This window comes from Podarcis bocagei, assembly GCF_964188305.1.
Source record: "Podarcis bocagei genome assembly, chromosome: 3".
NCBI lineage: Eukaryota > Metazoa > Chordata > Lepidosauria > Squamata > Lacertidae > Podarcis > Podarcis bocagei.
In genome coordinates this window covers 18,218,628-18,235,264 of record NC_138127.1, presented here as the reverse complement: position 1 = coordinate 18,235,264, position 16,637 = coordinate 18,218,628, and the positions used below count along the sequence as shown (strand labels likewise).

General features: G+C 40.6%; 1 protein-coding gene across 1 annotated transcript in view; it reads right to left on the bottom strand.

The window, feature by feature from the left end:
* Window positions 1–3,387: 3,387 nt before the first annotated feature.
* FAM83B (family with sequence similarity 83 member B) overlaps window positions 3,388–16,637 on the bottom strand; it is a 52,671-nt gene continuing 39,421 nt past the window's right edge. Inside the window, exons 4-5 of the mRNA XM_081187072.1 lie at window positions 14,612–14,736; window positions 3,388–6,143 (exon numbers count right to left, since the gene is read on the bottom strand). Coding sequence (XP_081043198.1) covers window positions 3,716–6,143; window positions 14,612–14,736 — 2,553 coding nt within the window. The 3' untranslated portion in view covers window positions 3,388–3,715. The remainder of the gene's footprint in view (window positions 6,144–14,611; window positions 14,737–16,637) is intronic.

The following is a 16,637-nucleotide window of genomic DNA, read 5'->3' as shown; positions in this document are numbered from 1 at the left end:
GATGAGAAAAATGTTTTTTTTAAAAAAATAGAGGTGGCAAGTGACATCTTAGGAGAAACATGTCCCTTTTTTCTTATACAGAAAATAAAATTCCCTTAGGGCTCAGATTCATGGCATGCAGTCACAAGGAGTTGTGATCCAGTACTGGTGACCCAATTTTGTGGCACCCATTCCTGTTGAACGTCTTGTATTTAACTGAATTCTATTTTATTCCAGCAGACTTTTAATCAAATTCTGGTTTTATAGTTTTAACTCATTTTCAGTTTTGCTAAACTATACCGGGTCTCCTGCACACTGCTTAGAAATGCCCCTGATTATATCTATATATATCTATATATATATATGGGCTGAAATAAAGATGAAATGAAATACATAACATGGTACCCACTCTCTAAAATCAAAGAATGATCTCCCTTCCTTAGTGGCTTTCATCGTTTCTCTGGAAATGCCATCCTTTGTCTCCCCTCATTTTACAGACATCCCAACAACATTGTTGTCATTCCAATGCATCCTCCATGTTCATAGAATCGTAAAGTTGGAAGGTACCCGGGGGTGGGGGGCATCTGGTCCAACCCCCCTATACTTTTCCATACCTGAGTTATATCTTTGTGTAACATACAGGGTGTCTAGTGTAATCAGGCAAAGCACTGTTTGAGCTCTTAAGGGCTTTAAGTTAAACACATCCTGTGAGCAAATTCAGCCACTGAGTGGCTTCTTGATTAGTGTGTGGAATCAAAGAAGTGGCAAGCAGGAAAAGGTTAAACACAGAGAAACACCACATCTCTGCTTCACACACACACCCCCGGAGAATTTTTCCCACTTGGGAAAGGCAGGTGCTCATTTTTTGTTGCATACATTTGTGTGCAATGGGTAGTTAAGCCCTGATAACTACGGAGCTCTCCTCCTCTCTACCCTGTCTGGAGCCAGCCATGACCAATCACTTTGTCCACATAGGCTGAAAATTGGTCTTTGTGACACTAAACCATGGTGCATGAGCCTAAACAAACTCTGGTAGGTTTCAGAAGAAGCCAACTTCTAATCATGAGCTATTGGTGCTGGGCTTGTTAACCAGAGTTTGTTCTAAACCAGGATCCCTAGTTTGAACATAACACCAAGTTGGGATTCTTCTAAAGTGAAGCTATGCTGTACCAAAATCCTACCAGTCACACAGTGGGAGGAGAGCAGGAAGGAGTATGCAATCCCAAGTCCCTCATAGTTTAATGCTAAACTATGGTTATGCCAAACTATGGTTTAGCACTGTGTGTGAGCATGACCATTATTGCTTACCCCGTGGAGGGAAACAAGGAAGAGCCACTAATTAGTGTGCACATTATGGGATGCTAGCACATGTTCATCACACACTAACAGTCAAAGCTAGAAAGTACTAAAATCATTTAATAAAAAGCTTCTAAGCCTCTTTGTCACTATGCAATCTAAATTGTCATGTCTAGGAGAATTATGGATGTCGGCTTTCTATTATCTAACAAAACTCAGAAATAAAGTTCACTTTATAAAGCACAAAAATACTTTGATGTCTCATTCATAATGTAAGGCTCCCCTTCCCTCCTTTTTGGAGCTGAAAAATCACAAGTGGATTAAGGATATAAACCAAATGATTGCTAATAAAACCTTTATATCACCGAACTATGAACAAAACTTCACTTTAATGGCATGGCTTTAAAATTTATTGCTGCATAGTTATGCAAGATGTTAATGGTCTTATTTTTCACATCTCTTTAAAAAAAATGCTGAAGGCCATAAAATACAATTTTATGACAAAGCAAGTTGGGGCTTTTTAAGGCCAGCAAGCTCTTGACTATAAATTCTCGTTCTCTAAAGTCTGCCTCCCCTCATCTTTAGATATATACAGCAAACAGTAATAACTTAATGGTTTGTTAAACATAAGAATACAGTGGTGCCCCGCAAGACGAATGCCTCGCAAGATGGAAAACCCGCTAGACGAAAGGGTTTTCCGTTTTGGAGGTGCTTCACAAAACGAATTTCCTATGGGCTTGCTTCGCAAGACGAAAATGTCTTGCGAGTTCCTGCGGGGTTTCTTCCTCCCCCCCCCTTTCCCCCAAGCCACTAAGCCGCTTATCAGCTGATCCTAAGCTGCTAAGCCGCTTATCAGCTGATCCGCTAAGCCGCTAATAGCGCTAATCCGCTAAGCCGCTAATGGGCTTGCTTCGCAAGACGAAAAAACCGCAAGACGAAGAGACTCACGGAACGGATTCTTTTCATCTTGCGAGGCACCACTGTATAATAAAGCAAGTATGAGAATGGGCAGACTGAAATACAGTTGTTCTCTGCTTCCATAAATGAGCACAATCATCATTTTGAAGCAGCTACTATATTTAAAAAGACAGTGATATGTGGGTTTTTTGATCCGGAGACTGTTGCCTGCAGCAAGATCCGAACACGCTAATAATGTATGTGAGCATCCCCTGCACTGAATAGATAGTGGTTGCAATTGTCTTTGAAGGTGAGGCGTATGGCTTAGAAAAAGATCCAAAGGCCAATCAGAGAAGCCTGCATTTGGCCCTTAGAGCTGAGGTTCCCCTCTCCTGTGTTATGGATGTTTATACTCTCTGACTCTCTTAATTTCCTGTTTCTTTCCCTTAGCCACATTTTGGTGCGATGTCTCAACTGGGCAGCCATAGCTAATGACTTGCCTTTAAACTGTATTTTGAAACCATGGTTTGAATTGGGTGGGATCAAACAGTAACAGGGAGTTTGTTTTTATATATTTCATAAAAATTATAACGCTTGATTGTTTGTTTGCTTTAAAAAAAAACAAAAAACCTCCTCATACCGGCTTACATAACAATAAAACAATAGTTACCAATTGGGATGCGATGACAAAATATGGTTAGAGAAAACTGGGGGGGGGGGGGCTCATGTGTGAGAAAGGAGGAATGGTGAGTTTGCCACATTTTTGCGAGCTTCAAGGCACTGTTGGAAAAATCAGGTTTGCGATATTTCAACTGTGCCAATAAAGCATATTTATATCCTATTGATTTTGATCCAGATTTACCCATCCGCTAGATTGGTCATGTTAACTTAAGCTCATTCTTTTGCACTTTTTAAAGGATAGGCTTTTAGATTAATAGCGCCAACTCAAATACTGCACTTGTGTTATGGACAACTGCAATTACAGTCTTCTCCAGTCACGTGTTACTTTAGGGTATGCATATTACTATCACTGAATGTGACAATATACATGTAGCTGCTGCTGAAAATGGAAGCCTAGTAGATATTGTAATGGAGGGGAGCAGCATTGCTTCTTTCGTTTACAAAAATATAGCAAGTCCAGCATTCAGAAAACAGTATATTCCCCCAACAGAAGCACAACCTTGAGAGTAGACATGCAGACTGCATGTAAAAAGATTAGTAACCAATGAGCATTTATTGTGCATGAAAGCAATTTTATGGAAAGAGTGGCTCCACCTTGCATGTTCTGGCAGGGTTTATAAAAGAATGTTTATTGCCAGCACTGAGGTGAGTTACACCTCAAACGACATAAAAACGCAAATACGTATCAACAGGTCGGATTCCGAAACCTATGCTGAACCAAAGTTATATACATGTATAGCAGTGTTCTAACTCCTGTAGTGATTTGAGTTAAGCTTTACAAAAGCTGTCCAGCAGTCTGTACTTAAGTATTTACAGCAGGTATGTTTTAAAAAATAAAATAAAAAAATTCCATAAGTAGGTTTCATTTATTTTTGTATATAAAATTCCCAAACTTTTGCATAATTCCTCGCAACTTGTTTTCATTGGGGTGCAATGGGTGGTAGACACCAGGGTTGTAATTCGCCACCTGGTTGCTCCTTCCATAATTATTCCTAGAGGCCTTGCTATTTGTCTCCGGATAGTGAGCGCTGTTTTTCTGGGTGCTGCTTGCTTGCTGAGTTCCTGTTGGCTGAGCAGAGCTTTCCACTTTGCAAAATGGCTCAAAGCGACTGTAAATACGCCTATCGCTCAAGCGAGGTCTTATTAGCTCATCGTTTGGCTTGGTGCTTGATAGACGAGGCGCCGCTGCACTGACCCTGTGCGGAGGAATAGCGGCAGCAGTTGGTGGGGGGACCCGATCCCGGCCTGCATTTGCACGCAGCTCCCTGACATCCTGGTATTGAATTTGCTCGGTGTTGAATCTGGGAGCAGATGGGTCGCCTGGAGGTACTTCCAACAGCATATTTTCTATTGGTTTCACAACAGGCCCCCTTTTCATGTTTTCTTCTGATGGAGGTTTCAGAGATTTTTGAGACTTTGGTGATTTTGGAGACTTGGGGGACTTGGGAGATTTTGGAGATTTGGGGGACTTTGGGCTGACAGTAATGTCCTCTTTACTCTTATGTAGGCTCCCCTGTGAATTAGAGGAGGAGTTTCTTTTTTTCCTGGGAGAACATTCCACCTTGATTTCCGCCACTTTGGGTCTTTGATTTTCTTCACCTTCTGACACCAGAGTGTCAGAACTGCTACACATTCTGTAAAAAGCAGGCGCTTTGTTTTTGGACAGGCTCTCTTTCTTCTCCGGTGTGAGGTTCAGCAACGACCTCAGTTTCTGCGACCCCTTCTTCAGGAAACTTGGGGAATTCTTGTTCTCTTTCTTCGGTGAGGCATCTTTCCCAGGGTCATCTTTGCTCGATTCAGCTAGTGCAGCCACAGAAATGGACTTCGGGGTGGTGGGAGACCTGGCCTGTTCACTTTTCAGCTTATTACTGTCAGGTGATAGATGATTGGCAACATCGTACAAGCTTTTAGAGTTTTGTAGGTCCTCCTCTAGCGGTGGCTTTAGAGCAGCCGGTTGTCTAAGTCTATTCCTATTTAGTGTGCTGTAGACGTAGCTGGCTGCCTCTTTGTTATTCCCAAGATCCAAAGCAGATTTTGAATTGTCAAACATTGGAAAACTTCGCCTTTTCAGTATGCTTTCATTCTTGAGAAATTCTACTGGTCTGCTTGTGCTCAGAGTTGAATATAGGTAGGTAGGCTTCTCTTGACTAACTGGCGGAGTTACACTAGGTTTCTTATCTTCTGAAATTGGCAGGTTGTTGTTTTTGACTACCTCAGGTTCCAGTGGGACGTGTGTGCTTGGTTCTGCCTCAATGTCATCAGCTCCATCTTCTGGCTTGGGAACATGGTTGGGCGTTCCTTTGGGCGTCACACTGCCATCTGAACCAATGATAGTCGAATTAGAAGAACTGGCACAGCTGTTTACTTCTTTCTGCTCTGGCAAAGTTGGCTTAAAGACAAAGGAGGAGCGCAGGCGAGAGTGAGCATAAAGGGCATGGGCCTTGATATTTTCCGCTGCATCAAAGCCCTCACACCTATCACCTATCCCTGAGCCATTTGAGTCTGCTGGAAAATCCGACTGGTCATTTAAATATGATTCAATGCGCCAGTTGCGCAGGAAAGATTTTGTGGTACGTTCAAGGGTCGGCATTCTCTGCTGTAGGTAGCGGACGTGACTGTCTGTTCCATTGAAAGATCTCCGTACAATTGAGTTCCTGTCTGCAATATTCAGCTTTGGCTGTGGCAGCCGGTCAACCAAACTCTGTTGAGGCACATTGAGGTTTTTGTAACTTCCGTGCAACGAAGATACAACACTGAGACTGTCAGATGGCACCTGCCAACCATGCGGTTGATTATTTGCCCGGTTCATTGCCCTGTTGAGCATCATGTATGGAGTCCTTTCTGGTTTCTCCCCTGCATAGCTGTGCCTTTTCCAATGTTCATTTACTTCGTTGGGCTGGTACTGCTGGATTCTACTCTGCATATGAAAACCTGGTGCAAACTGTGGTTTCTGAAAGATGTGGTTTCTAGGAGTGAATGTGTCATTGTCATTTATTCCATATCTGCCTTGTTTCTTCAGAAAGCTGGTGTCTAAGTTGTGGGTTTTGTTGGCCCTCCCAAAAGGGTTACGCAGGCTAGAAGCTGAAGCTAAGGAAGACTGTGAATGCTGGTAGGCATCGTTCTCCCAGAGTGCTCGGCGGCTATTAATTCTAACTAATTCTGGAGCAAATGAGCTGGGAACAGAAGAACGGGCGTACAGTGTCCTAAACTCTTCATCAAAAGATTCAACCAGTTGTCCTGTGATAACCTGGACCATGCTGAGGTTTGCTTTCTCAAAGGACCACATAAAGCTGAAAGATGAAGAAATGACAATTAGTAATCCAAACCAGGAACAGGCAAACACTTGTTAACTAGTGGTCAAGTTACATAGTGATAGGTTTCTGTATAAGAAAAGAAATCTGTTCTCCTCAGAAATGTGCACAGGGACCGTATGATCAATCAGATTTTTTTTAGTGATGAGTCACTGATGATTAAAGCTGGAGAAGCATATTGAGAATGATACCTATTTTTACCAACACAAGCTATAAGTAGAGGTAGGTAGCACCTATCATCTCTGACAACTGGCCATTCTGGCTAAGGCTTAAAGGAGGTGGAGTCCAAAACATTTGAAGGTCACCGTGTTGGGGAAGGCAGACACACACACACACACACACACACACACACACACACACACACACACACAGTTAGCTAATAGCAGACATGGAACCACTTTTTCACTAGTGGTGTGTGTGTGTGTGTGTGTGTGTGTGTGTGTGTGTGTAACACGTGTTGACAATTGTAAGCATTCTATCTTGCAGACATGTGTCTTTCTGCTTGATAAGGAGCACCACACAGGAGGCAAAAGCCCTAAACTGAGGGTTATGAAGTAGCTCCCCAAATAACTCAATGGAAAATTTCTTCAAGGAGAGTCCCAGTAGCCAAACACAATCCCTGATAAATTGAGAGAAGCTGAAATGAATTTTAGACACAATATCATCATGAGTAAATAATTTCATGAATGGGAAAAAAGTAATTTTCAATCACACAGTTAACCAGAATAGTATTTTATATTTGTATACTTACGGGTGTACCATAAACTGAAACCATGCAAATGTATTTTACATTAATTTTCATAGTTATTTGCCATGAGCCTGTAGGATAGGTATTTACAGATATCAACACCACCTTACTAATATTTTCACATAGCCATGCTGCTCAAACATAGCAGTTCTGACTATCATGTTTTAAAATATTGTTTGTTTTGCTGGGATGCGTCTAACCAAAGACAATCCCTTGCATTCACATAATTTAACAAATACATATATTGGTCAAGCACTTCTAGAAACAACTTATTTGGAAAACACATCCCTAGAAATCACTGCTTTGCCAGGAATCTTCAGTAAAGTATGCATTGCATCCCCCAATGGTCATCTGTTTACAATCCATCTTATGCCAAAGTACAATCTGCAGAAGAATCTGAGGGTAAGAAAACGTAATTTACCTTACCTCCTCTGTCACATCTGAATGTAACAAAAAGAAGCAGCAAATTAAGAATCATGGATCTCAAGGGCTATTGCGAATATAATGATGTAACACATTATTTTTTTAAAAAAAATCTGTCCATTAAGTAATTATTCCAACAATAAACTAGATTCAGTGAGAATGAACTATTTTTATAAACCATGGGATGGCACTGAATATCATTATTTTCTTTTTTTTTATATAGATTTTTTATTGCGTTTCTTTTCATAGATTAACAAATTTGTTTACATGGCAACATACAAGAAACATTTTTTATATATATATATAAAGAAAAATAAAAACAAGAAAAAAAAATGTTATGAAACTTTCCTTAACATCTTTCAGCAATTCACTTTTGGACCTCCTCGCATCCTCTCAGCATTGCATTCATTGTTCTAGCCAGTTCAGCAATTTGTTATCTTGTTTCCCATCTTATTATACCTTTAAATATATTATGTTACCAATTTCAAAAAATTGTAATTTAATTTTGACATTCTTAATAAACATAATAATTTGTTTCAAATATTTCTCGTTTTTTCTATCAATACTTACTTTATCATTTCTTAAAATAAATTGCGGAAACATAACATTTCTTAATCGTGCGCTATCTTAACATTCAAACAACTTATAATGTTTTTGCAAATAGTCCTTAAATTTTTTCCAGTCCTCCTCCATAGTTTCTTCGCTCAGATCTCGGATTCTGCCAGTCATTTCTGCCAACTCCATATAGTCCATCAACTGCGTCTGCCAGTCCTCCAGTGTGGGTAAATCTGGTGTTTTCCAGAACTTAGCGATGAGAATCCTAGCTGCTGTGGTTGCATACATAAACAAGGTTCTGTCCTTCTTTGGCACCTTCCGGTCCACCATGCCCAAGAGAAAGGCCTCTGGTTTCTTAGAAAAGGTATATCTAAATACCTTTTTCAGCTCATTATGTATGATTTCCCAGAAGGCCTTTACTTTCGGGCAGGTCCACCAGAGGTGAAAGAATGTCCCTTCTGCCTCCTTGCATTTCCAACACTTATTATCAGAGAGATGATATATTTTAGCCAGCTTGACTGGAGTCATGTACCACCGGTATACCATTTTCATAATGTTCTCTTTCAAGGCACTACATGCCGTGAATTTCATACCGGTGTTCCATAACCTTTCCCAGTCTTCAGACATAATGTTGTGTCCCACATCCTGTGCCCATTTTATCATAGCAGATTTAACTGTTTCATCCTGTGTGTTCCATTTAAGCAGCAAGTCATACATCCTCGAAAGTACCTTAGTCTTTGGTTCTAGTAGCTCCGTCTCCAGTTTCGATTTCTCCAACTGGAAACCCACTTTTCTGTCCATTTTAAATACCTCTTGAATTTGAGCATAATGTAGCCAATCTCGCACCTTACCTTTTAATTTGTCCTGGCTTTGGAGCTTCCAGTTATCTCCAACTCTTTCAATCAGTTCCCAATACTTTGGCCAGTAGGCCTCCATATTGGGCTTTTTTTTAGAAATCTTGGCTTCCACAGGTGATAGCCACCTCGGGGTCTTGCTTTCTAATAAATCCTTGTACTTCGTCCAGACGGCAAAAATTGATTTTCTGACAATATGATTTTTAAACAATTTATGAACCTTCGCCTTGTCATACCACAAGTATGCATGCCAACCATACACATTATCAAACCCTTCCAGATCTAGGACATCGGTGTTTTCCAACAAGAACCAATCCTTCAACCAGCAGAAGGCTGCAGCTTCATAGTACAACCTTAGGTCCGGCAGGGCAAACCCCCCTCTTTCTTTTGAGTCGGTTAGTATTTTAAATTTTATTCGGGGCTTTTTGCCCTGCCAGACAAACTTAGAAATATCCTTCTGCCATTTTCCAAAACATTCCATTCTGTCCACGACCTGAAGGGTCTGAAATAAAAATAGCATTTTAGGCAAAACACACATCTTTATAGCTGCGATTCGGCCTGACAAGGTAAGTTTCAATCTTGACCAAATATCCAAGTCTTTTTTAATTTCCAACCAACATTTTTCATAGTTATCTTTAAAAAGGTTTAAATTTTTAGTGGACAAGTATACCCCCAGGTATTTCACTTTTTTAACCACACTTAGCTCTGTCTCTTTCTGATACTCCTCTATCTCTGTAGGTGTCAGATTTTTGACCAAAACCTTAGTTTTTTGTTTGTTTAGCTTAAATCCCGCCACCCGACCAAACTCCAAAATAAGTTCCAAAACTCTCTTTGTACTAGATACTGGCTCCTGTACTGTCAGGACTAGGTCATCTGCAAAGGCTTTCAGTTTGTATTGTTTCGCTCCGACCTCTATACCTTGCACCAGCTGGTCCTCCCTAATCATATTCAGCAATACCTCCAGAACAGAAATAAATAGCAGAGGGGATAAAGGGCACCCCTGTCGTGTCCCTTTTTCAATTCGAAGTTCCTCCGATACCACATTGTTCACTATCAGTTTAGCTTTTTGTTCTGAATAGATTGCTTCTAGTCCATTTTCAAACCCCCGTCCCACTCCCATCCCTTTCAAGTTCTTCTTCATAAACATCCAAGAAATGTTGTCAAATGCTTTCTCCGCATCAATAAAGATTAAAGCAGCCCTTGTATTTCTAATTCGCAACAGCTCCAAAATATCAATGATGTTCCTGGTATTGTCCGACATGTGTCTACCAGGGAGAAAGCCTGCTTGGTCTTTGTGAATTACTTCATTTAACACATTTTTAAGTCTACTTGCTAAAATGTCTGCAAAAATTTTGTAATCCACATTCAGGAGTGAGATGGGACGGTAGTTCTTGAGCTGAGTCTTTTCCCTTTCTGACTTGGGAATCAATGTGATAAATGCTTCTTTCCACGTTTCCGGTGCCTTCCTCCCCTCCATGATCTGGTTACAAACCTCCAACAACGGTTGTATCAAGAAATCCTTCAAAGTTTTGTAATATTTGGAGGTAAGTCCATCCGGGCCTGGAGATTTGCCCAGCTGCATGTTTTGGATGGCACCTTCGATTTCCTGTTGAGTTATTTTGCTGTTAAGAATTGATCTTTTATCTTGACTTATTTTTGGTAGTCCATTTGTTTCCAAAAATTGGTCCATTTCCGGTTCTTTCTGAGGCCCCTGTGCGTAGAGCTCTTTGAAATATCTGTGGAAGCACTTTCTTATTTCTTCTGGTTTCTGAACTATTTTTCCTTGAATCTCCAGATTTGTAACCGTATTTAACTTTTGTCTTTTTTTCAGCTGCCAAGCCAGCAACTTTCCACATTTATTTGCTGATTCAAATGATCTCTGCTTCATTTGTTTAATTTTCCACTCAATCTCTTGATTGATCAGTTTCGAATATTGTGCTTGATGAAATTTGATCTCTCTTAGCACCTCTTTGGATTTCGGTTTGATTCTCAATTTTTTCTCTCCTTCACTTATTTTCTCTAAAATTTTTTCTTTTTTTCCATTCCAATATTTTCTTTTTATCGAATTCTGTTGAATCAGAAACCCTCTCATTACAGCTTTACTTGCATCCCAGATTGTTCTTTTCTCCACCGTAGTGTTCAAATTTATTTCAAAGTAGTCCTTTAATGTTTTTTGGGCCTTCTTCACAATCTCTTGATCTCTTAACAAGGTGTCATTCATTCTCCATCTGAAGGATCCAGTTGGGAAAAGTCTCAGTTCCATTTTTATGGCATTGTGGTCGGAGCAGGTTTTTGGGCAGATTTCCACTTTTCTCGTTTTCGGAGCCAGCCCTCTAGATATCCAAATTTGGTCGATTCGTGTCCATGACAAATGGGCCTCGGAAAAGAAAGTTCCTTCTTTACCCAAGGGGTTCTTTGTCCTCCAAATGTCGATCAAGTCCATATTGTCTGTCATTTCAAAGAAAGTTTTAGGGAGTCTGCCGTCTGTTGTTAAGTTTTGATTTTGGGATTTGTCCATATTTGTAGACACCACCCCATTCATATCTCCCATCACAATAATATTAGCATAGTCCAAATAGTCCATCATTGTCTCATGCAGCTTCTTGTAGAATTCTGATTTTCCATCATTTGGCGCGTAGATTCCTAATATCAAAATCTTTTCCCCTTGTGTTTGAATTTCAATTGCGAGGATTCTTCCATGATCATCTTTAAATAAAAATTTTGGCGACAGGTTCTCCTTTGCATAAATTACAACACCTCTTTTTTTAACTTTGTCTGATGAGATAAATTCTTGGCCAAGTCTTTTATTAATTAATACTTTCCTGTGGAGCCTAGTCACATGTGTTTCTTGCAAACATATTACATCCAATTGTTCTTTTTTTAGGATATGAAATATCCTTCTCCTTTTTTCCGGAGAATTCCCGCCATTTATGTTCCAACTAAGTAGCTGCAGAGACATCCTGTTCTATTTAAGATGTTCTTAAGATGGGGTGTCTTCCTTTTGTTCAGATCCCGAAGGTATAGGCGTTGGCCCACTTCCGGGCGGTGCTGGTGCTAGTAAAACTGGAAACCAATCCGCTCCTTTTTGGAGATCTTCTCCGTGGTCGTGAAGGAACCTTTGGTTATCTTCAGGTGTTCTTATTTTAACCTTCCTTTCTTTGTAGGTGAAGGATAATCCCTGTGGAAACTCCCACCTATAGGGGATTGCGTTGTGTCTCAGCAATTTTGCTAGTTCTGTATAGGTGGCTCTAAGGTCCAGCAGCTGCCTCGGGATATCTCTGTAAATTTCCACTCTTTTGTCTTGTATTTCAATTGCTTTTTTGAAGTGAAGGCCTAGGATCTTGTCTCTCTCTTCCTTTGTTCTTAAAATTATCAAGCAGTCTCTGGATCTGTCTTTCCTTACCAGTCTTCCCAATCTATATGCCGAGACAATCTTAAAATCCGTGTCTTCCTTTAAACCCCAGAACTTCGAGAATTCCTGTGTTAAGTATCCAATCAAATCTCCTTGCTCGAGTTCTGGAATACCTCTCAATTTGATGTTGCTCTCACGATTTTTCAGTTCCACCATTGACAGATAGACTTGTTGTTCACCCACCTGTTTGTGCAGGGGCCTAACTTCTCCTTTTATTTCTTCAACCTCTTTTTGTAGGACTCCCACTTTCTGGATTGCTTCTCCAGCTAATTCTCGATTTTCCGCTGTTGCTCCTTGCAATTTCTCTATAGCTTGCGTGTGCTGGGAAACTTGGTCAGTCAGTTTTTGAATCGAGGAAGTTGCTTTATCTATCTTCACAGACTGATCGTCCACCTTCTGATTTAAACTTGATAGTTGCTCCAATATTTGTTTTAATAATGTATCTGACCCACCTGCTGCCATATCTTCCTCAGTGGACTTCTCAGTTATTTCCCCTTGTTCTCTATGAGACACCAGTACAGCTGGAACCGACGAGCGGCGTCCTTGGGTCAATGTTGTTTGTACAAATTGTGCTGGTCTTCTTTCCTTTTCCTTTTCTTTTTCCTTAGCCTCTTTAGATTCCTTTGCTTTAGACGCTCTTGTTCTCCCTGCACCACTCATTACACATCTGTCAATGTTCAAGGTCAAATTGTCTATTGTTCCATGGGAAAGACAAATTCAGGAGTAAACAGCCAGTGAGATGGAATTCAAAACAAAAGTCAGTTCCCAGGATTTTGTAATCCGAAAGCCCTGTAGGGGGAGTGCCACCCGATTTCAAAGACAAGGAAGGAAGTAATCCGCCATTGAAGTTCCAGATTGCTTCAAAACAATAAATTCGTTAATCCAAAAGTCCCTTCATAAATTCAAGATCTCCCAAAGCACCTTTTATAAATCGACAAAGTTTCACGAAAGGTGCTTGTAACAGTATCCCAATCAGTCTTTTCTGCTCAAATGTAACAATTGCTTTCTAGCACAGTTTGCAACTGTTTCCGCAGTTTGACACAGTCTCTCTCTCTGGCAGCCCGACGATCTCTGGCAGCCCGACGATTCAATAACAACTATTATTATTATTTCTTCCAAAATCACTCCAGATGGCAGGCATGGGATTATCCAATAGGTCTGGTGAATGAGCTGGGAGCACCCAATGCTACAATGCTGTTTAGGCAAAACAGATGTGGACTTAATCCAATTCTGCGTAACAGACTATGGTAAGTTCTAGGTTAGCCACTATGAGTTTTCTTAGAAGATGCTGCTGCTACTGATATTTGGTTCTCATAATAATCATGCATGCTCCCCCAAAGAACCCATGTTGACAGTATATTGTAAGCTGGAGCCAAAAGGAAAAAGAGGGACTGAAATCTTTGTGTGAAGACATAAATTTCTCTGGCTACTTCACCCAAGCACTCTATGGTTTAAGAGCTCAGTCTTAAAGTGACAGATACCAATGGGTTGCTTCAAATGTCTCCTCCTCTCAGTGTGCTATCAAAAATGCTTCTGTTTCTGGTGCTCCCGCGTAGAAGCTGTAAGTTCAGAAACCACCGTCCCAATTATGCACATGGATACCCTTATGAGTCACACATTTCACACAAAGTACCCATGGCAACAAAATGTACCATCCTTCTAACAATGTACATCAGAGCCTTTGGTCTGCTCTGACAACATTCCTCTTGTTCTTAGGCTAACGGGACCCGAAGGGCTTCTTTTCCCACAAAACAAAAAACCACAGATTTCCAAAGGTAAATCAGCCCCTGTATTGAGGTTGTTCTTGGGATTCATAGATTCCTCCAGGAAAACAGCCTTTGTTCTTGCTCCATTTGAGCTATGTAAAAATCTGTGCCTTAACGTCTTTTTTAAAAAAAAACCTGACTTCTCTCCCTTCTTTTAGATTACCTATGTTTTCTCTCAGCCAAATGTTAGTTCCTCTTATCTGCCACACACAACCTTCATCTCTTCATATTTGTAACCCAATATGTACTCTCCAGCTTTCTTACATAGGGCAAGGACATTGATTATGCTTGACCAGGCATAGGCAAATTCGGCCCTCCAGATGTTTTGGGACTACAACTCCCATCATCCCTGACCACTGGTCCTGTTAGCTAGGGATGATAGGAGTTGTAGTCCCAAAACACCTGTTTGCCTTTGCCTGTGCTTGACTCATCTATCTCCATCCCCTCTATAGAGTTGGTCTCACAGTTGCTGGTCTCTGTAAATAATCTTTCACTCCTGTAATAACCCTGATCCTGGCTCTTCATTCCATTGCTAACCCCCTTACGGGAAAGGTTCAGTTGTCCCCATGGCACACCATGTCTCTTGGCCCAAGACCACCCTAGCACACGTTCCTCCTGTGGACAAGAACACACAGCAACATTACACTGAAGATATATAAATTATATCTAACATGTGCATAGCTTCTTACCTATAGGTACCATACATGACTTTCTTACAGTCAACGAGAAGAAATTTTTGTTCCATTTTCCCATGGAATTTCGCCCCTGACTTGGAGTAATAATCTTGTCCTTTTACTGTACGCACCCTCATGTTCTGGGAAAAAAAATGAGAAATTGTATGAAAAAGTCGGAATGCATTAATATAAACAAATACAGAACAATTTACAAGCCGGTCTTATGCCTAATTTCCAGTTTTGAGTAAAATCAAAAGGAGGTTTAGCCCCAAGCAAGGGTACAGAGGGTTGCAGCTTTAAACACTACCTGTGCTGAGAAAGCCAAAGCATGTTAATGCAGGGGGGGAAACCTAGTTTGTTTAACTGGATTAACTATCTAGTAATTGGATTTAAAACACTTCACAGTTCTTATTACATGTAGAAGGAACCCTAATCTCTTTAATCCAGACAACACCACAGAAAGAGGTTTTCATATCCATATTAGTTAAGATGGGACCATAAAATAGTGTGTGAGAGAGAAAGATTGGGAGAGAGAAAGTGAGAGCGAGAGAGTGTGTCTGTCTACCCAGCGCTGTTTTTCTGGGGGTACGCATATCCCTAAACATTTTGTGAATCTTTGTACTTTTGTCCATTAACTGTATTTATTCCCCCGGTTTGAACTATAAAATGGTGGTTTTCTTGAGTCAAAAAGAGAGTACCCCTAAACATTTTTTTTAGAAAAAAACCACTGTGTCTACCTATAGCTGAGGCTGATCACAGGGTTTATCAATGCTTATCTTTCCTCTGCTCTTTCCAGGCTGCAATTTAAAGTGCCTCCTTTTTTTGGCCCCAGAGTTTTCCTCACAAAAAACCCAAAAAACACTCTTTAAAGTTCTATCAGAGGAAGCATCAATCTGTGCAAAACCCAAATTGACTTTTGCTCCAGTTTGGCTTTAGAGAGTGGGTTTCTGCAGAAAAAGCTTAGGGAAACAACAACAACAAAAAGACAATGCTCACAGACTGAGCATTAAAACACAGATCTCTGCCTGGAAAGAGTAGGAGAACAGGTAAGTGTAGATAAGCCCATAGTGCTCTGGTACTACACATATGAATAGAAGCATATTAGAAGAGTCCTGCTGAATCAAAGGCTTCTCTAGGCTAGCAATCCATTTCCCACAGTGGTCAACCATGTTGGCTTTTTGCAGTATGGTAACGCTGCAGAGAGCTTGCTGGGGAGATCATGCATTAAAAAGAAAGGACTCAAAAATAACTTAAAGAAGGTTTTAATAAGAAATACAAAAACTCCATTTACACTAAATATACTAACAAACAAACAAACATGACCCAACCACCAACCCATCCCCCAGGGTAATGGGAGAGCTAGGTGCTGCTCCTTATATACTACACCCAGATGCTGACACACCTTAATCAAATACAACTCAGCAGCACCTGCTATGTTACACAGCTGTAAAGCTGGGTCTCGTTAGTTTGCTCTGGCCCTTGCTCCGGCCCCTTAAAGACATACACATGGAGTGGAACAATGATGAACCTTTACATTTAAAGAAACCATTCAACAAACCAGATGTCTATGGTATCCCGTAATTGAGGCATGAAGGCAATAGCATACCGCATCTATTTCTGGAATGATCATGACTTGTAGGCAGACTGATAGCTTTACCCTCCATGAATCTGTTTAATTTCTTTTCAGAGCCATCTTCGGAAGCAAATTCCGCAGTTTAGTTAGTTACTAAGTGAAGAAGTAGTGTCAGTCCCACCCTTCAGCCTTTGGTTGCCCATTGCTGCCATTTCCCCAGCTCTACAATATCATTTTTTTCGGTGTGGTGACCAGAACTGGCCATAGTTAGTGATATTCAGAAAAGCCGTACTCAGAGCAGACACACTGAAATCAATGCAGATAAGTAAATCCATTTACTCCTACCTTGATTTAGTCAGCTATTACTCATAATTCCAACTGTGGTCACATCATCGATTTATATCATGGCATTATATCACCAGCCTTATTTTCAATTCCTAGGGCTCTCCTAGGGCTCTCTAACATGGA